We start from the raw sequence: 21,418 nt of genomic DNA, 5'->3' as shown, positions 1-21,418 counted from the left end.
GATCAATCTCCCTCAACTTCATTGGCTCTGCACTGCTAGCAGAAGTTTAAAGTAATTTAAAAAAACAACAGAAAACACTTCAGAATAATGTTAGAAAAATAAGCAGATGACTGAAGTTGAGAAAAGTCATTTTTACTTTATAAATTTTCTAAGAGTATTTGGTGGATACTGCCATCCACAGCATACCAGTTTTAAATCTGAAAGTGAAACAAAGATAGCAATGTTTACAAAACTATATTACTTTTATATATTGTAAATATTCTGGCAAAGGACGGCATTTTAAGTCAACACAATTAGCAAAACATCCTTTGTTTACACTTAATAATGAACACTATGTAAGCAGGGGCGGCTCTAGGCATTTTGCCGCCCCAAGCACGGCAGGCAGGCCGCCTTCGGGAGGTCCGCTGAAGCCGTGGGATCAGCGGACCCTCCGCAGGCATGCCATCGAAGGCAGCCTGCCTGCCGTCCTCGTGCCGACCAGCAGAGCACCCCCTGCGGCTTGCCGCCCCAAGCATGCGCTTGGCGTGCTGGGGCCTGGAGCCACCCCTGTGTGTAAGTTTACTTGAACTGGACAGAACACTGCTTACTTCTGAACTTTTAGCTACTGTTATTTTATTCTCTTCTTCTATTTCTTTCTGTTTCCAAAGATGATTGTTCAAAATACTCTCTTGTAGAGCTCTGGCACTCTGTTCTTGAGAGAGCTGTCTCTGGGTTTCATTACGTTCTTCTTCAACCTAACACAAAAACATATTTTAAACATTTTAATATTGGAAAAATATACTAGATATAGTAATAATTGTTTTTTTAATCATGGCTTCCTCACCTATATATGAAGAGGTTCTGTACATTTGCCTAAAGAACACTTCTTTCAGCTATGTCTGCTTCCTTAGGATGCATATAGGATGGAAGTCTATCTTGAAAAGACAGCATTTAATATTCTTTACCTGATCTAGTTTTAACAGTCAACTGAAAAAAACGTCCAACATTTAGATCACCCCAAACATTAAAAAAAAACATTTTTGTAATAAACTTTTCTTTCAAAGATGAAAGTAGCCACAAGTAAACATAGCTCTAAACTTTCAAAAATATGTCCCCAAATTATGGGCTTAAAGTTGCAAATACAATTACTGGACCTGCAGTAGTTACTGCAATTGCTGACTAAACTCCTGATTGCCACAGAAAATACACAAGTAATTGCATTTGCAATCTCAAAGCCTTAACTGAGACCTAGCTAAAAGTCAGGTTCTTAATATCACCGCACAGTAATGTACAGCAAAATTTAGTTAAGACATTAAACCTCAGAAACGTATAGCATCTTGACTTTAATAGAACTTAGGTATGTGCTTAAAGTTAAGCACATGCTTAAATGCTGTGCAGAACAGGACTTCAGTGCTTCGCTGAAACGGAATTTATATACTTGTGCTCAATCCAAGACTTTGTCAAATTGTTGTACAAACAGTTCAGTGTGTCCATACTAGCCATGCTTACCGGTGTCCTGAAGTGTTGCAGTTTTTGCAACATCCACAAAGTCTGTTCTAAACCATTTCAGGTGTCCTTTGTGTACTGATCATACAGTTCCCAGCACAGCTTCCAGAAGCAATTAATTCTGGGAGATTTCAAAATACTGATGATGCCATGTGGGACAGTAACAAAAAGACCACCTGAACCATTTTATTCTGAAGCATTCTAGTTCCATCCACATTTGCACTAAACCTGTAGAAGCTGAAATTGTTCAGACTAACCTAGTATTTATTCCTACTGAAAGCAAGTCTAATCGAAATGGTAGTTGGTACCAATGAAAACAATTTGGATCTCGCAGGTGTAAGAATAGGATGTGATCTACAAGTGTAGTAAGAAGACCATGCTATTCTTACCATAGTAAGTTTCTCTAGAGAAGACAAGGCCTAAAAGTCACAATGGGAAATTGCTATCATGTTTTGAGGATAAGTTGATATGCAGGCTGATTTTAAGAATGCTCAATGGTAAAAAAGCCTTAATGTTAAATACATTTCAACACTGAAGGTTATAAGTAGGTCAAGCCTAGTGAAAAGATCCATGAGATCATGTGCAGACAGTTGAATGGTACACACCTCATAAATACAGTATGAGTGTTTCAATAGCTTAATAACCATATTTGAAATACTCAATCCTTTACTACAGAAATCATTATTCTTATTTTATAAAGTCAGTGCCTCATTAAGTATCAACTAACTATACAAGCCCAATAAAAACTATTTCTCAGGAACAGAGACCACGAATTCATAGCTTTGACATTTTGCTTTTTAAAAAAAAAAAATCTGTCAACATTAAGTGAAGACTGACACTGAAATGCAAGTCAGAAATGTGCAAAAATTCTGTGCATGTTTTCTGAAAATAAGACAAAAATAAATCAAATGATCTTTTCAACTTAAGGTGATATTCTCAATATTCTTTGTCACTTACTTCTTAAGCTGAACTAATTGGACAATTTTAGACTATTTCTAAAGCTCTAACAAAAAACCTCCAGTCATCTCTGATGAGCAGGTTACTTTTGATGGAAAACTAATGTGGTACTCAAAATGTAATGAATCTACAATTAAACAATTTGATCACCTAGTATCACCTATCAGAGGGGTAGCCGTGTTAGTCTGGATCTGTAAAAGCAGCAAAGAGTCCTGTGGCACCTTATAGACTAACAGACGTATTGGAGCATGAGCTTTTGTGGGTGAATATCCAAATAAGGGTAATATCAAATAAGGGTAAATGAATTTTCCAGTGTTTGGTATTGAATAAAGAATCATTTTACAAGAACGGACACCCTACTTCCGTTTTAAAAGTCTAAATAACTAGAGCTCTGCCGAGATACAAAATTTGAGTCTGTATCAACCCATGATCTGCAAACATGGTCTGCGGATATAAAGTGGATATCTGCAGATTTGCAGGGCTCTATAAATAACACATACAGTTCTCACAGCTAGGACATCACCAAAGGACACAAAATTCTTACCATTTTTCAAACAGTATTCACAAGGCCTCGTATTTCCTGAGGTGTTTTCCTCTTGAACCCCAGGTCTAATGTAGTTGAAGGAAAAGCAATCCCTTTACGAGAGTTCTCTCTCACAGGAGGAATAGAAAATGATAGAAGAGGGGAAGGAAATCTGCTTTCAAATCTGCTGGGGACATGTGCTCTACATAAAGGAGTAAAGGCAACACAGCCTCTAAGAGGAGGACTAGAGAAAGAAGAAATGGGCTCCTGATGAGGCTGAATAACTTTCTTCATTCTATTAATTCTAGATCTGCCAGACCACTTGCTATAATCCACACAGACAGAAGTCAAAAGGAAATTTCCTAGCACTCTAACCTCTGAGAATATCCACTTTCGAGCAACACAACAGCAGTCTTCACAAATATTTCTTAAATCCACATTTTTTTCAGCTTGTTAAAGATCTTCTCTTCCAAATTCCAAAACAAAATATTAAGCTGGAGATAATGGGATCCCAGGAAAAAATTATAAAAGAAAATATAAGGCCCGGGGAACTTAACAGAGTGTCCTGAAGTGAGACAAAAACCTTCCTTAATTTCTTGATGTTTGTTCATAAGCTCTATGTCTATTTCATAAGCTCTAAAAATAGGCAGGTATTTTAACTATTCTTAAAATTGAACTCAAACAGGCAAATATGGCAAATTTAAAATAAAATCAGTAAGCTAACATGTTGTTCTACTTAATTTTACAAATTTGTAATCAATTTATTATGGAAAAATAAAAATATGGAAATACTATAAATAATGATAGATCCATATCTGCATCTGTCTCTCTTGCTGTGTTCATCTGACATCACAAAACACTAGAGCTTTGCTTTCATGGCTAATTATGATGTCACTAAAAATTTCTCCACACCTGCCTATCTTTATAACTGAATTTCTTGTTTGTTCTCAATCATAAGGTTACAAAGAAACAAGATACACATTTGTCATTCCTCTAAAATCAATGAAGCAGAATGAAATGACAAATATTGTTGTCAAGAATCAAAACAGAACAATTATCAGATATTTATCTTCTTCACTTTAGAGAGTCGATAAGATTAAGAAGTTCTTCGAGTATACCACCCTGGCATATCCACATTTTTGAACATGCCTTAGTACCACAAGCTCAATAGCATCTGGAAAGCAGTGACCACTAGGGGTCTGAATAAGCCTCCCCACAGATCAGGATTCTTGTCAGATAACAGAAACTGAGGGCTGCTGGGACTACAGTCCCTTTTATGCCTATATTCAATTAACAATATGATTGGTGTGAGAAAAATTAAAAAAATAACATGGAGAAGATCTGTAGAAGCAGCATAGTAGCATATGCATTCTCAGAATGGGTGCTGGAATCTGCACAGCCAGCCCTTGAAAGAGAATCATAGTTTCATGAGCATGAATTATATACTACCATTGTAAATGTTTGACGTTACATTTTAAAACTCATTTCTTAAAACATATTAGAAGAGCACATCTGAATTAAAACAAATGGGAAGTAACATATATAAGAAAATTGTGTTGAACTACATATCTTAAGATTTAATAAATAATAACCTGTTTCAAGTGATTTCTCAGTGTTCTCAACTCCATTTCTAGACTCCTTTGGGTTAGCTCAAGCTGTTGTTTCTCCTCCATCTCTTTACAGTACTGATCTTCTTTCTTTCTAAGCAGTTCTCTGTTTTTTTCATATAGCATTTCTGTACTCATTCTCCTTTCTTCTTCTTGTTTCAAAGTAAACCTGGTATTTAACACAACATTATTTTAAAACCAAAACCCTGGAACATGCTTGCACCCATCATGAATTTCAACTGTTGATATTTCAGCCCACTTAACAATTTGGTAAAGAGAAATATTGCACAGTATGTAGCTTGAAGAACAAACAAACAGAAGAAGCACATTTTTAAAATCCCAGCCACCTTCAATTCTTATCTTGTGACTCTTAAACTGACTTTTAAAGCAAACTGTAACCTCATTCAGAGGTGCCAGCTATACAAAAGTTTTGATGAAGACACATAACACAGAAATTCACCAGTGTGTAAGCTTTATAACAAACTAATCCTATATCTTATCCCAAACCACAGAGATGAGAAAGGAAGGGATTCTCCCTGGCCCCTTCCAAAAAGGTACTATCCAAAATGTTGAGTCGTTCTACTAATAATATGGAACAAAGCATATTAAAACAGAGCAATTAACTTAGAAACAAAACATATGGCCAGATTCTCAAGCTAGTGTGAATCAGTGGAGCTATGACACTTTACTATAGTTGAAGATATGGCCCACAATCTAAGTAAGGTAAAACTTGGCAGCTGCCTTAAATATCTTTACTCTGAACCTGTAATACTCACGAGAAGTTCCAAATAGTAAGTATAGTAATACTACCAGTAAACTAAGGATACGTCTATACTGCCCATCTCATCGGCGGGTAGCGTTCAATGTATCGAAGATCGGTGGCCAGGACTCGGACAGTATGAGTGCCACTGAAAATCAGCTCGCGTGCCGCCTTTGGCACATGTGCCATAGGTTGCCTACCCCTGTTTAATTTGTAGGTAAACAGAGAATGAAGGCCTTGAGGAGAGTTTAGCAATTTTATTTTTATTCTTTTCTGATAACTGAATCCAATTATCTATAAGTATAGAGACAGTGAACAATGAAAAAAAAAATCCATGGTATGTTTCCTTGTTCCATGACGTGAATAATAAAGCATTTGAATATTGGGTGACTTTTTAGATATTTTAACCAATATCACAAATCATTAGACAACAGGAAAAATCTTACTGTATATGAGGAAATGGTTGCTTTAAAATCGTGCTAAAGATTTTCCAAGTATTTGTAACTACTAATACATAAAAGCAGCAAAGAATCCTGTGGCACCTTATAGACTAACAGACGTTTTAGAGCATGAGCTTTCGTGGGTGAATACCCACTTCGTCAGATGCATGTAGTGGAAATTTCCAGAGGTAGGTATATATATGCAAGCAAGCTAGAGATAACAAGGTTAGTTCAATCAGGGAATGAGGCCCTTTCTATGCAGTTGAAGGTGTGAAAACAGGGAGAGAAACTGTTTTGTAGTTGACAAGCCATTCACAGTCTTTGTTTAATCCTGAGCTGATGTGTCAATTTGCAGATGAACTGAAGCTCAGCAGTTTCTCTTTGAAGTCTAGTTCCTGAATTTTTTTCACAGGATGGCCACATGAGGTCTGCTATAGCCGTGGCAGGGGTTGAAGTGTTACTCCTACACGTGTATCCATTCCTAATATCTGATTTGTCCATTATCCTTTTCCGTAGAGACTGTCCCTCGCCGATGTACATAGCAGAGGGCATTGCTGGCATTGATGGCGTATATACATTGGGGACGTGAGGTGAATGACCTGATGGTCGGCTGATCAGGTTAGATCCTGTGATGGTGTCGTGGTGTAGATATGTGGGAGAGTTGATCAAAGGTTTGTTGCATGGATTGTTCCTGAGCTAGAGTTACTATGGTGCAGTGTCAGTTACTGGTGAGAATACGTTCAGGTTGGCAGTTGGCTGTGGGCAAGGACTGGCCTGCCACCCAAGGCTGTGAAGTGTGGGATCATTGTCCAGGATGGGTTGTAGATCCCTGATATGCGTTGGAGGTTTTAGCTGGGGGCTGTATGTGGATGGCCAGTGGAGTCCTGTTGGTTCTTTCTTGGTTTGTCTTCGCTAGAGGCTTCCTGTCTAGTCTGATCTGTAGTTCCTTATTTCCTCGTGCGGGTATGTAGCTTGAGAATTGCTTGGTGGATTTTGTAGTGTTGGTCTCTGTCTGCGGGTTAAGAGCAGATGCGGTTGTACTCATGCTTGGCTGTAGACAATGGATCGTGTATGCCGGACGGAACTGGAGGCATAAGGTAGGCATAGCAGTCTCAGGTTTGTCGGTAATGGTGTTAATGTGACCATTACTTATTGCACCGTGGTGTTGGAACACTTCACCTCCCTGGCCACTCTATAGCAGACCTTAAGTGGCCATCCTGCAGCAAAAAAAACTCAGGACTAGACTCAAAAGAAACTGCTGAGCTTTCATTCATCTGCAAATTTGACATCATCAGCTCAGGATTAACAAAGACTGTGAATGCTTGTCAACTACAAAACCAGTTTCTCCTCCTTGTTTTCACACCTCAACTGCTAGAACAGGGCTCATCCTCTCTTGATGAACTAACTTGTTTATCTCTACTTGCTTCATATAATACCTGCCCCTGGAAATTTCCACTACATGCATCTGACGAAGTGGGTATTCACCCACGAAAGCTCATGCTCCAAAACATCTGTTAGTCTATAAGGTGCCACAGGATTCTTTGCTACTTTTACAGATCCAGACTAACACGGCTACCCCTCTGATACTAATACATAAGTGATTCATATTTCAGAGTATGAATTCCGAACTTTACAAATAGTAAGGAAGACAAAGTGTCTTGTGACAAAAAACATTGACATGCAACATCTGAGTCTGAACTTCAGAGATAAAGGGTTCAATGCCATACTTACTGTAACTGTGCTAGACTTCAGCTGCTCATGAGTGTAAAGCTGGTATTCATTTACTTATTTTATTTAAAAAAACAACATTCAAATATTTGTTACGAAAATAAAGCGTGTATAAGGATTTGGTAAATAGAAAAGAAAAACAAAAGTATGCCAAATTTAGGATCAAACTAAAGTGTCCTTTTAAATACTAATACTTATCTGTTACACAAAAATCAACTTCTAAAAACAGGCTATTTATGTGAACAATAACAAAAATAAAATTACACCCACCCCCAATACATACTATTCAGATACTGCTCAGGTGGGAGCCCAAAGTTTGATCTTCCTTGACTGATCTGTCACCACTAATTGTGCTTGTCTTCACTTTTGCTTTCTTCTTTAGAACTGACACAGCCAGAACAGATTTCCTGGCACCCTTAAGGTTCTTCAGTTTGCTGGAGCAAGTCATGGGAGCCAAGACTGGCCTCTTAGACCTTGGATCCAACATGTTTCTGCAACTGGATGGTTTGGCCTCAAGGGGCTCCTTAGGGAGCAGCAGCTGTAATCTGTTGTGCCTCTTATCAAGAGCTCTGTGTGTGAAAGTCCAGCAGATGGAACACCCAGAAGGAAAGAGGTTGTCTCCCAAGCATTTCAGACACTGAATGTGGTCATCTGAAGCCGGGAAGACAGCTGGGCTTAAAACCCAGCTTCTTTCTCTTCGGTTCTACCATAACCCAGAACTGAACTAATAACTAATTATACTTATCACCATAGGCATAGTTTGACTTCTATATAATTGGAGAGGGGACAAAGACTGGTGGAGTGAGGCTTGGTGGGAGGGCTGGGGCTTGGTGGGGGGGCTTTAGTTCTGGGTAAGGCTGGGTGGGATAGGGATTCAAGTGCAGGGAAGGTGGCTCGATGAGGCATGGGGCTCAGTGGGGGAGGTTGTGTGTGTGTGTGTGTGTGTGTGGGTAGGGGGGAGTCCAAATGCAAGGGGGTTGTGTGGACATGGGGGGCAGCTCCCCATACAGTGACCCTTTCTCCCTGTGACTGAGGAGTGATGTGGGCAGGAAGTGGGGGAGGTATACAGCGCTTCCTGGGGTGGGTCTGACCTGGCCCCAGCTGCTCAAGGGGAAGAGGAAGCCCCAGTCTCCCCTGTCTCCCCCAGCACCTGAGCCAGGTGCAGAATTCCAATTCTCCCAAGAGTAATCCACTCTGTCACTCACCTGGGCTGCACACTGTGGAAGCAGCTGTGCTGCCTGGTTCTCCTGGGTCACGGTTTTCCTGCCCTCCCCTTACAAAGATCATGAAGGCGAAACTTACCTGCTAGCAGAGAACACCTGGCTGAAATCCCTCAACATTCCTCTGTGCCCCCTTAGGGGGATGAAGGAGAGGGGACAAGCAGCAATGCCAGGCGCTCTGTGCCTGCTGCTCAGTTTCCCAACGTGGACTGTGCAGTGAGTCAACAGAAGCTGATCTCTGTCCTCCCTTATACAACCTACACGAGCAAACTGATTGGCAGGCACAGAGTGCCTTGTGTCACCGCTCACCCCCTGCCCCCCAAAGTTTCTTCGCGGGGAGGAAACAGGGCTAAGGGAGAAATCTGGATGCTCGCCTCATAGATCGCCTCTGTGACATATTCAGTTTGGGGGGAGGAGGGGCAATGCTCCAATAAGAACTGGAGAAAACCCAGACCTGAACAGACTGGAGTGGTTCATTTCTGTCTGGCACAGCGGCTGGAAGGAACTGAGGTGGTAGGGGGCACCTGTGCCCCCTTAGAAAGGCTCACCCTCAGAATGTTTGGAAACACTGAGGGGAAGGCTAGGAGATGGTGTGCGAGGACTAAGGCCACGTCTAGACTACGCACCATATCGGCGTGTTAAAATCGATTGCTCGGGGATCGAAATATCGCATCTGATCTAGACGGGATATATCGATCCCTGAGCGCGCTTATATCGATTCCGGAACTCCACCAAAACCAACGGAGTTCCGGAATCGACATGGCGAGCCGCGGACATCGATCCCGCGCGGTGAAGACAGGTGAGTAAATCGATTTTAGATATTCGATTTCAGCTACGCTATTCTCGTAGCTGAAATTGCGTATCTAAAATCGATTTTCGCGCGTAGTGTAGACCTGGCCTAAGAGACACTGCTTTGAGAAAGTTCTACTATTAGGCTCCACTAGGCAGTGCAATACTCATAAGTGGGAATAGCAGAGCCACTCAAAGAACCCTCATTTTTCCATACTCTCTCCATCTCCTTTTTGTTTGCTGTCATTCTTTGGGGCAGGGATTGGTCCCATTTGTCTGTAAAGCACTATGTGTACTCATGGTCCTATATAGAAAATGTCTAGGAAGTCCTCATTTTGTAAATAAGCAACTTGTTTCTGAAGACTGGAAAAACAACAGCCTGGAACAGACCTTACTGGGAAACTCTACCAAAAGCGTATCACCACACAGTCTCTTTCATATAAGGTGTACACTGGATTGTTTATGGTTAGTGTGACAGAGGTTACAGGGGTAGGTCTCACCATGGCAGCCAAGATGGGGGAAACTGTATGGTGCGAGATTTAGCTGAGCAAGAGATAGCAGAGGGAGGCAAAAGGGCAGCTTCAGCCCCAAGTAAATCAATCCCTCCCTTTCCACATTACAACAATTAGCTGAACAAAATATTGCATGGAGAATATCTGGTAGACTTTCCAGACAGAACTATCATCAAACAGTAAGTTTTTGACCAAACAATTTTGAGCTTGAGGCTGTAAAATGCTGAGAACTAGTCCAATCTAGCAAAGTATTTAAGAATGTGCATAACACTGAAATGCATGAGAATCATCTCATTGACTTTAATTCCAGCATCCCTTTTGTTATTTGCATTTGGACAAAGTAACCTGGTAAAATGCTTATTAAATTTAAGATTCCATACTTGAGACTGCTGACATCACTTTCCCATTCCATTTTTTGATGATCCAGCATGGATTTCAAATCTCTGGTCTTGTCCAATACTGTTTGTAGCTCTTTCTTTTCATTCTCCAGCTTTCTTACTTTTCCCAAGAGCTGTGTATAGCGGCCTTTTTCACGGTCTATTAATCGTTCATATCCATGAAGTAAGTTCTGAATTTTCAAGAGACTAATAGAATCTGCTTTGTGAAGAAAATCAATAATGTAAAGATATGTGCCCATTTCAATTTGCAGAAAATCAAAAGCACTTCTGATTGCTTTAATTTTCTATACTGTATCTGGAAACAAATGTAAATGTCTCTTTCAGTACTATTCAATATAACAAACGTAACAAATGCTTACATAATACTTGCTTTTAGATTTCTTTTGCTTCTCTGACAAAGAAGAAATACTTTCTAAAAATACTTCTGTTCACTGTATAATTTATATAAAATATATAAACTATCATTTACATTAAAAGTGCAATGTTAAAACTTTATTTTCATTTTTATTTCATTATACGAAGTACGAACCAGATTACACACATACATACTCTGTGTGCATGTGTGTACATGAAACATTTTACACCTCCAGTGACTGTGAATGCATGATTTAAGTCCAATTCAATAACTTCTATATACGACAAAATGCATGCTTTTACAGTGAGGAGGAGATTTTCAAAGGCATAAAGGGCACCTAACTGTCTTTTATGGCTGGGTGAATCTCCCCTTGTAATACTCGATAGGAAAATTTTGTGGCATGTTAAGTGGTCATTGTTTGTTCTAAGTAAACATACTGTAGAGCAGAGGTCCTTAAACTGTGGTCTGCAGATAGTTCCCTCTAAGGTGCGTGCCTTTGTGGCCACACACAAGAGAATGAAGGGCCACCCACCTGATTAGTGGAGCTGCACAGGCGTGGCTCCACTAATTAGGTGCCTGGACCCTGAGAAGATGCACATGTAAGGTGAAGTAGTGGCCGTGGGGGGAACAGGGGATAGGTGGGAGGGGGCAGTGGGGTGAGAAGAGGGGAATTTGGGACGTGCAGAGCTGAGGCAGCCAAGAAAGAGGTGACTTTCCCCAGCTCCATGGCTGTGGCTCCTGGGGAGAGATGGCCCTCCTTCCCAGCCTCAGCTCTGTGGCTGCTGTGGCAGGGGAGAGCCCTCCCCTCCTTCCCAGCCTCAGCTCAGGGGCTGCTGTGGTGGGGGAGAGAGGGCACATCTATCACATTAGAAAGGTAAGACTACTAATATTAAAATATGAGTTGTGTGCTTTTATTTGTAGAACAAAAACGTTAAATATTATTACTTTTTTATATATAGCGCTTTTATCCAAAGTGCTTTACAATAGTTAGCTAATGGTATAAACAACATTTGGAAAGATCATTAAGTGGGCCGCCGACACCCTCAGCAATTTTCAGGCGGTCAGCAGAAAAAAAGTTTGAGAACCACTGCTATAAAAACTATACAGTAAAGCTATATGACTGCTGTGCAAACTGGAGACAGATATTAAGTCTGATCTCTACTTCCTCTGACAAAGGTATAACAGAGGCCACATACCCAGCTGTGGGGATGGGATAAAGGAGCCCTCTGCTGCTGCAATACTTGATACCATTGTCTCTTTAAGTGTCAACACTAATAGGTGACCCTTCTGCAGTGTCTGCTGCTTGTGGAAGCTAGACAAATAATGGGGAGAAAAGGAAAATATCTAGCTAAAGCTCAGCAAATATATAGAGAATGAGGAGGAGATTCTGTGGCGTCTTTGTAGATATGTCTCCACTGCAATTAAAACTCTGTAGCTGGCCCATGGCAGCTGATTCAGGCTTGCAGACCGTGGGATAACAGGCAGTGTAATTGCGGTGTAGACATTCAGGCTTGGGCTGGAGCCCAGACTCTAGGGACAAGGTAAGAGGGTCCCAGAACTCAGGCTGCAGCCTGAGCCCGAATGTTTAAACTGCAATTAAGAATCCCTTTAGCTTGAGTTCTGTGAGCCTGAGTTAGCTGGCATGGGCCAGCTGCAGGTTTTTAATTGCAGTGTAGACGTACCCTAAGAGGCTATCTCCCTTAATACCTGTGCTGGGGATTTTCCCTCTCCCTGTTGTGTTTCTGGCTCTGGGGCTTCTAGAGACTCTTTAGAGGTGGAGTAGGTTCTTTTACCCAGTCTATGAGGGTTATCCTGACTTACTACCCTGAATCAGTGCTTCAGACAGCCAGGGCTCTCAGGGAATGTATCCTTTTTATGATCAAAGCAGACAATAAGTTTAGGAACAAATAGCTAGAAATACCTAGGATTTAAAAATTTGTGCTTGAATTTACAATAAGAATTCAAAGACACACAGGTGAAAAGCATTAATGAATTGTAATCACTTGTCTTCAGTTGCTATTGAAACATAACTCTTACCTTTGCCATCCATACTAAGCTGTTCTATCAGCAACATAGCATCTCTGTAGGTTGAAGCAGGCAACTCTAAGTCCTCTGTAGCTGTGTCAGAAGACTGCGTTAATTCATCAAAATCATCTGCAACATCCATCTGTTTGCCAATCTACATACAAGACATAATTTCATTAGTAAGAAATATTGTAAATTACCATACATTATAACAAAACCAATATTCATTTATTTAACTATTTCCCACACATAGTGGTCTCAAACATGATAGACTGTAAACTCGTCAGAGATGGGATAGTGATTTACATATCTGGTGAAACACCATGCCCATTTATGAGTGCTTAAAGTGCTATATAAATGCTTAACATTTAAAGCAATATTTTTGTGTAGTAAGCTATTTTACAGTACCTTGTTCCTTTCATCTACTGTTTTGGCTCCAGGTCTAGAAAACAAAAATAAATTTTGATATTGGAAAACTGATGTTAAGATAGAAGTAAAATCATATGTTTGTTCTGAAAATATTGATTTATTTATTTAGCAAATCTGAATTCTTTTACCATCAATCCTGCATGAGATGTGGACAAGGACTCAGAGTACACAGATGAGTTACCATCAGAGCTGCTTAACACAGTGCTTTGTTACTCACAGTCCAACAAGATGAATAAACTGAGAGCAGTGGGTGGACTGGCAAGAACATTGCCCAGAATACGGTAAGTCATGAGGTACTAAGCAGCTGGCTGAAAAAGTAATACTATTTTCTTACATCTAGGCCTGGACACTGACACTTGCTCACATTGCTCAGAACCATGTACACTTCACTACACTCTGCAGTGGATGGCTCTCTGTATAGATGTTGAACAAACATTGCATTCGCAACACTTGGGGTTTTGGTTCTTTCACTTCTTTCGGCATTAAGGAAAAAGCCTCTTATGGTCCAAGATAATTTTAAACCACTTATTTTGGATTCCCCATTCTCCACTAACAATGTTTAATTTTAGTTATAGCTGTTGACAACCTAGAAAAGCAATCTAAATGAATCTTGCAAATATATTTCATAAATGTAGAAACATAATCTTTTTAGTGTGCCATAAAATGTAAATATGGTCTCAATAAGAAACTACAGAAACATTTTTTCAATGAACTTTGGATGTTGCAGACTATTACACACAAAAATGGTTTAATTTTCTTAAAAGACTAAAAATTAAAGTTTCTGACATGACTTTTTTTTAAGCAGTGATAAACTTAATTTTTAATTACTCAGAAATGTACCTGAACTGAGTCACCATGTGATCTTATTGATATAACTGTTCTTCCCCTCCTCATCCTGTTCTTTCCCTCACTGATTTTGTTATTTCTATATTTTAGATTAGAGGTTCTCTAACTGTGGTCCATGGGTGTCTGCTAGTCTGAAGTATGTGCTAGTGGTCTGTTACACACTGCTAGCTCTTCCTTATTTCTAAAAATATACAGATAGCCAAAAACAGATTCTACTTCCCTAAATATTTTTTTTTTCATAAGCAGTTAAGCAAAGTGAGCAGTCATGAGGTAAGAGGGATGGTCCTCTCATGGATCAGTAAGATAGGAAACAAAGGGTAGGACTAAATGGCCAGTTTTCACAATGGAGAGAGATGAATAGCAGGGTCCCCCAAGGATCTGTACTTGGACCTGTTCTGTTCAACATATTCATAAATGATATGGAAAAAAGGTAAACAGTGAGGTGGCAAGGTTTGCAGACGATACTAACTTACTCAAGATAGTTAAGTCCAAAGCTGATTGTGAAGAGTTACAAAGGGATCTCACAAAATTGGGTGACTGGGCAAGAAATGACAGATGAAATTCAGTGTTGATAAATGCAAAATAATGCACATGGGAAACCTAATCCCAAGAATGCATACAAAATGATAGGGTCTAAATTAGTTGCTACCACTCAACAATGAGATCTTGGAGTCATATTGGATAGTTCTCGGAAAACATCTGCTCAAAGTGCAGCAGCAGTTTAAAAAAGCTAATGATGTTAGGAATCATTAGGAAAGGGATAAATAAGACAGAAAATATCATAAAGCCACTATTTAAATCCATGGCACACCCACACCTTGAACACTGCATGTGATTCTGGTGGCCCCATCTCAAAAGAGGTATATAGAAATGCGAAAAGTAGAGAAATGGGCAACAAAAATGATTAGGGAGATTGAACAGCTTCCATATGAGGAGACATTAAGAAGACTGGGACTGTTCAGCTTGGAAAAAAGATGAATAAGGGGGGATATTATCAAGGTATATAAAATCATGAATGGTGTGAAGAAAGTGAAAGTGTATTTACCCCTTCACATAACACACAAACCAGGTGTCATCCAATGAATTAACAGAAAGCAAGTTTAAAACAAACAAAGGAAGTATTTCTCCACACAACACAGTCAAACTGTGGTACTCATTGACAGAGGATGCTGTGAAGTCCAAAAGTATAAATAGGTTCAAAAAAGAATTCGATAAATTCATGGAAGATATATCTATTACTGACTATTAGCCAAGATGGTCAGGGACGCAACCCCATGCTCTGGGAGTCTCTATACTTCTGATTGTCAGAAGCTGGGACTTTATGACAGGGGAGGGATCACTCAATAATTGCTTTGTTCTGCTCGTTCCCCCTGAAACATCTGGCACTGGCCACTGTCGGAAGACAGGATACTGAGCTAAGATGGATCATTGGTCTCACGCAGTATGGCCATTTATTTATTGCAATTACCACAGTGTCTTAGGCATCGGTACAAAGGAAGAGATGCTGTCAACATTTGTAAGTAGGACAGCAGATGGATCCTGAGGAGTTTCTGTATTAAAATGTATTCCACACTATGAAAAACATTGAGAACTGTTATTTTAGATTACAAACTCGTTGGGTAGAGAGATTAGTATTTGTTTTGCAAAGTCCCTCGCAAAACAAATTCTAAGCTCTGTTGGTACTACAATAGACACTCATTAGTAGCAACATATCAATGCCCTTTTGCTATCATAGAATCATAGGACTGGAAGCTACCTTGAGAGGTCATCTAGTCCAGTCCCCTGAACCCATGGCAGGGCTGAGTATTATCTAGAGCAACTCTGACAGGTGCTGGTCTACCCTGCTCTTAAAAATCTCTAATAATGGAGATTCTACGGCTACGTCTAGACTACCCGCAGTATCGGCAGGTTAAAATCGATTGCTCGGGGATCGATATATCGCGTCTGATCTAGACGCGATATATCGATCCCCAAGCGCGCTTATATCGATTCTGGAACTCCACCAACCCCAATGGAGTTCCGGAATCGACAGGGGGGAGCCACGGACATCGATCCCGCGCGGTGAGGACGAGTGAGTAATCCGATTTTAGATATTCGACTTCAGCTACGTTATTCACGTAGCTGAAGTTGCGTATCTAAGATCGATTTCCCCCCGTAGTGTAGACCAGCCCTACAACGTCCCTTGGCAATTTAATCCAGTGATTAACTACCCTGACAGTTAGGAATTTTTTCCTAATGTCCAACCTAAACCTCCCTTGCTGCAATTTAAGCCCATTGCTTCTTATCCTACCCTAAGAGGTTAAGGACAACAGTTTTTTCTCTCTCCTGCTTGTAATAACCTTTTAGGTACTTGAAAACTGTTATATCCCCTCAGTCTTCTCTTCTCCAGATGACCCAAACCCAATTTTTTCAACCTTCCCTCACAGGTCATGTTTTCTAGACCTTTAATCATTTTTGTTGCTCTTCTCTGGACTTTCTCCAATTTGTCCATATCTTTCCTGAAATGTGGCACCCAGACTGGACACAATACTCCTAATCAGTGCAGAGTAGAGTGGAAGAATTACTTCTTGTGTCTTGCTTACAACATTCCTGCTAATAAATCCCAGAATGATAACTGCTTTTTTTTGCAGCAGTGTTACACTGTGGATTCATATTTAGCTTGTGATCCACTCTGATCCCCAGATCCCTTTCCTAGGCAGTCATTTCCCATTTTATTTGTGTGTAACAGATTGTTCCTTCCCTATTTACTTCAGGCCATTTCTCCAGTTTGTCCAGATCCTTTTGAATTTTAATCCTATCCTCCAAAGCACTTGGAACTTCTCCTAGCTTGGTATCGTCCGAAAACGTTACAAGTGTACTCTCTATGCCATTATCTAAATTATTGATGAATATATTTAACAGAACCAGACCCAGAACTGCTCCCTGCAGTACTCCATTTGATATGCCTTTCCAGGTGGACTGTAAACCACTGATAACTACTCTCTGGGAATGATTTTCCAACCAGTTATGCACCTGGCTTACAGTAGCTCCATTTAGGTTGTAGTCCCCTAGTTTGTTTATGAGAAGGTCATGCGAGACAGTATCAAAAGCCTTACTAAAGTCAAGATATACCACATCTACTGCTTTGCCCAAGCCACAACACTTGTAACCCTGTCAAAGCTCTTAGGTTGGTCTGACATGCTAACTGTTACTTATCACCTTATTATCTTCTAGATGTTTCCAAATTGATTGGTTAATTATTTGTTCCATTATCTTTCTGGGTACTGAAGTTAAGCTGATTTGTCTGTAATTCCCTGGATTGTCCTTATTTCCCTTTCCCTATGCTGCTCCTAAGTGGCGGTTGCTGTTACGGGGAGTGTTTGACCAAAGTCATATGAAGAGTTAAGAGGGTTTTGGAAGAGATGTGGCAGCCACATTGTGTGTGTGGGAGTTGGGTGTGTATGTATGTGGGGGGGGGGACCCCAAGTTTGGGGGGAATTGGGCAGGGGAACACTGTGTTTGGCAGGGGCGCCCCCAGCTGGCAAAATGGCTGAGCAAGCCTGGCTGCCAGGGCCAGGCTGAGGATGCTCCCACTGGGAGGTTCGTGCTCCACCCTGGCAAGAGATGGATGGCTGGGGAGGGCACCGTGTACAGCCTCCAGTGAGGGAGGGTAGGAAGAGGTGACTCCTAGCATGGACAGCAGAGACAGCAGAGAAGGAGACAGGTCAGTGCCCTGACCCCTCACTGCAAAATAGCATACCCACACCCTACTGCCAGCAACCGAGATGGAGGGGACAGCTCAGTGCCTGAGGAAGAGGGGGTGCATGGGTCTCCACGGCAAACTAGCAGACCCCTGACCCCACCAAGCCAGACGCTGAGGAAGAGAGAAAACATTCCAGATGTGCATCTGATGCTCCATCAATCCCAGCTCCCTGCCCCACAAAATCCCGCTCTTCCAGACCTTTTCCCCAAACTCTCCCCCACACATGCTCTCCATGCAGGCTCTGTCAGGCAGGGCAAATGGACAGGGATGTGTGTTCCGGAGCTTCACTGAAGGGCCAGAATTGCAAGGGGAGTGCAAAGATGCAGTTTGGGGAGGCAATGCCTATACATGGCCCCCCAAACTCCACCACTGGATGTGATATCATGATGTTACAAGTGTTGCTTTATGCGATGGCTACGTTGCTGTTACCAAATGGACACAGTTGGGGAAGTGTTCCCAGGGGAAATGTTGCTCATAAGCGGCAGTTGCTCTTACAAGGTGTTGCCGCAAACAAGTGTCTATTGTATTACTCATAGCTAAAGAATAACTTTGTCACTGAAGAGAATTACAGGGCAACAAAAAAAAGAGCAAAGAATGACTTTGACACCCTGTTAATTTTACCCACAAAAGCTTATGCCCAAATAAATCTGCTAGCCTTTAAGGTGCCACCGGACTCCTTGTTGTTTTTGTGGATACAGACTGACATAGCTACCCGCTGATACTTGTATTGAAATGGGTAATATCACAATGAAACAATCGAAATCAGTGATCTTCTGATGTGGCGCTCTGCAACGAGGCAAAAATATTTGTGAGATACTGTCACTTATCTATGGAAGTACCAATCTATCTCCCCTTTTCACCAGTTAGACAGCAAAGTTGAGAGCAAAGGAAGAACAGGAGAGCAGCACCACCCTAACCCAGCAGGGAAATGGGTAAGATATAAGAAAGAACAAACAACTATCACAAACAAATGCCAGTGAGTAACTTTTCTTTTCTTCTAAGTCCTTCTTCTGTCCTCTTCTAATATGCATTCAGGATATGTAGTGAATGTTGAGACAAGAACCCAAAGTTTACTTAACAGTGACACTGAAGGACCCAGGCCCAACAGGAGAGCTTTGGGATGCAGAGAAGCTCAACTCATATTGTTATATGAAGGAATGAGGAGACAACAAGGTTGTTATCTGGCAGTCAGATAAAGTGACAATCCCAATATCAGAATGGCACTGAACTTCCTGATGGTGAGTAATAGACAGCCTTCTTGTAAGCTAGACAGTATTTCTCAATGACTGGTCCATGAACCAGCGCTGGTCCCTGAGATCTCCCTGACACAGTTTAGCAAGCTGGTCCCTGCTCTCTGAAAGGATGAGAAATATCTGAGCTAGAAGATACAAGTGCATACCTTTCTAACAATGGCAGTCTTTTTTATCAATTCATCTCTATTGCAGCTATCAAAAAAGGCTAATGTCCACATCCACAAACACCATGTGGAGTTCTTTAAATGGGGAAAAGTAGCACCCTAACCACGCTCCAATCCCCCATGAAGGTGTCAAAAATGAAGGCTAGGTGGGTTCAGAAGCAAAGTCTTCTTTCCTTTTTTATTTTACTTTTCCTCCTATACTCCTATCTTTTTTCCCTAAAAGAAAAATACTAAGGGCTGATCTTCACCGTGGGGAGATCGATGTTACTGCCCATAGATTCTTTCTGCAGCAACAATTCCATGTGTATCTGCTCACCCACCAATTAAATTGTTGCATCAACCCTTCTATGTATGTGCTGCAGTTGGAGTATACCCGGTCTACTCACCATACTCTGGGGTGTACCATCCATCCTTGCAGTGGCGATCAATTTAGCAGGTGAAGACCCGCTAAATTGACGGCAGAGTGCTCTCTGCTCCACCCCAGTACTCCAGTTCCCCAAGAAGATTAAGGTAAGTTGATGGGAGAGCATCTTCCATCAAAGCAGTACAGTGAAGACACTGCAGTAAGTTGACCTAAGCTACGTTGACTCCAGCTATGTTATTCGTGTAGCTGGAGTAGCTTAACTTAGGTCGACTTACCCTGTAGTGAAGACAAGCCCTAAGCATTAAAAGAGGAGGAAAAGGGAAACAGAACAGTACTAAAATGAGGGCTATACATTTCTGAATAAAAGGAAGCAAAAGAACCTGGAGGGGAGGAAAGTTTTTATAGATAAGAGAGAGAGAGCTCTCAATTCATTTGTCTCTTTATTTCCTGGCATACTGCACACTTTTTAAGAAAATTATTATGGAAGGAATGGTGTATGGTCATGGTACTAGTGGACAACCAGCAAGATGGATGGATGGGGCATGTCAGATCACTGGAAGGTCAGCTGCTAAGTGCTCAAGTTAGCGACAGATCATGAAGGCTACCAAAAATTCTGCTATGTTGTCACTGATAGTCAGACATGAATAAACAGATTTACTTTACTTTTTAGAGAGCTTACTAATACTAAATTATTCTGAATGTCTGTATACTTGAACAACAAACTTGAACAAACAAACAGTAGTATGCAGTGTTGTAGCCGTGTCAGTCCCAGGATATTAGAGAAACAAGGTGGGTGAAATAATATCTTTTATTGGACCAACTTCTGTTGATGAGAGAGAAGCGTTTGAGTTACAGAGCTCTTCCTCAGGTCTGGGAAAGATACTCAGAGTGTCACAGCTAAATACAAGGATGAATAGATAATTTGGCATAAGGAATTAGAATATGTGCTAAGGGACCATTCAAGATGAAGTGGCCTATTAACACCCCTATAATCATAGGACAAAAAGGGGGGATAGTGGGTTACAGATTGTTGTAGTAAGTCATGAATCCAGTGTCTTTATTAATTTTTAGTGTCTAGCAAAGTTATGAATTTAAGCTGCCAGGCTCATCTGTCGAAAATGTTGTGCAGGTTTCCTTTGAGGATGAGGACTGATCAATCACTCTCTAGCTAATCTCTTTGTTAAAAGCATTCACCCACAGGTGATATGTTTTTGTCATTTATCATTTCCCTGTGAGAGTTTATTTGAGAGCATAGTGATTGTACGGCTTCACCCACAAAGTTATTGGGGCATTTAGTGTACTGGATGAGGTTCACTAAGCACATTATTACTGAAAAATTGTTTACTTTCTCATTTTTACTATATGATTATAAAATAAATAGACTGAAATATAAGTATTGTACTTAAATTTCAGTGTATAGTATATAGAGCTGAATAAACAAGTCATTGCCTATATGAAATTTTAGTTTGTATTGACTTCAAGAACCACTGCCTTATAGTATGTGCTAACGACTTATGTTGAACTACCTGTCCTTGTACTTAGCTGTGTCAGTGAGTATCCTTCCAAAACCTGAGGGGAAAAAAACCTCTCTCTCACCAACAGAAGTTGGTCCAATAAAAGATATTACCTCACCCAACTTGTTTCTCTAAAATAGAACCTCAGAGTTACGAACATCAGAGTTATGAATTGACACCTCTTTTGGAACTGAAAGTATGCAATCAAGTAGCAAAGGGAAAAAAATCAAATGTTGTACAGTACTGTGTTAGATGTAAACTACAAAAAAAAAGGGGGAAGTTTAGAAAAAGATTTGTCAAGGTAAGG

General features: G+C 40.7%; 1 protein-coding gene across 5 annotated transcripts in view; it reads right to left on the bottom strand.

The window, feature by feature from the left end:
• The window catches only part of ANKRD26 (ankyrin repeat domain containing 26), a 190,418-nt gene that overhangs the window by 77,262 nt on the left and 91,738 nt on the right, over positions 1–21,418 (bottom strand). For 3 of the 5 annotated variants that reach the window (XM_032786496.2, XM_032786497.2, XM_032786498.2), the window contains 5 exons: positions 13,208–13,241; positions 12,812–12,953; positions 10,402–10,618; positions 4,558–4,741; positions 588–734 (listed from right to left, as the gene is read on the bottom strand). In XM_032786496.2, coding sequence (XP_032642387.1) covers positions 588–734; positions 4,558–4,741; positions 10,402–10,618; positions 12,812–12,953; positions 13,208–13,241 — 724 coding nt within the window. The remainder of the gene's footprint in view (positions 1–587; positions 735–4,557; positions 4,742–10,401; positions 10,619–12,811; positions 12,954–13,207; positions 13,242–21,418) is intronic. The other 2 variants (XM_075065465.1, XM_075065467.1) reach the window with 1 other exon arrangement.

This window comes from Chelonoidis abingdonii, chromosome 1 (assembly GCF_003597395.2).
Source record: "Chelonoidis abingdonii isolate Lonesome George chromosome 1, CheloAbing_2.0, whole genome shotgun sequence".
Taxonomy (NCBI): Eukaryota; Metazoa; Chordata; order Testudines; family Testudinidae; genus Chelonoidis; species Chelonoidis abingdonii.
This window is presented reverse-complemented; position numbering and strand designations above follow the sequence as displayed.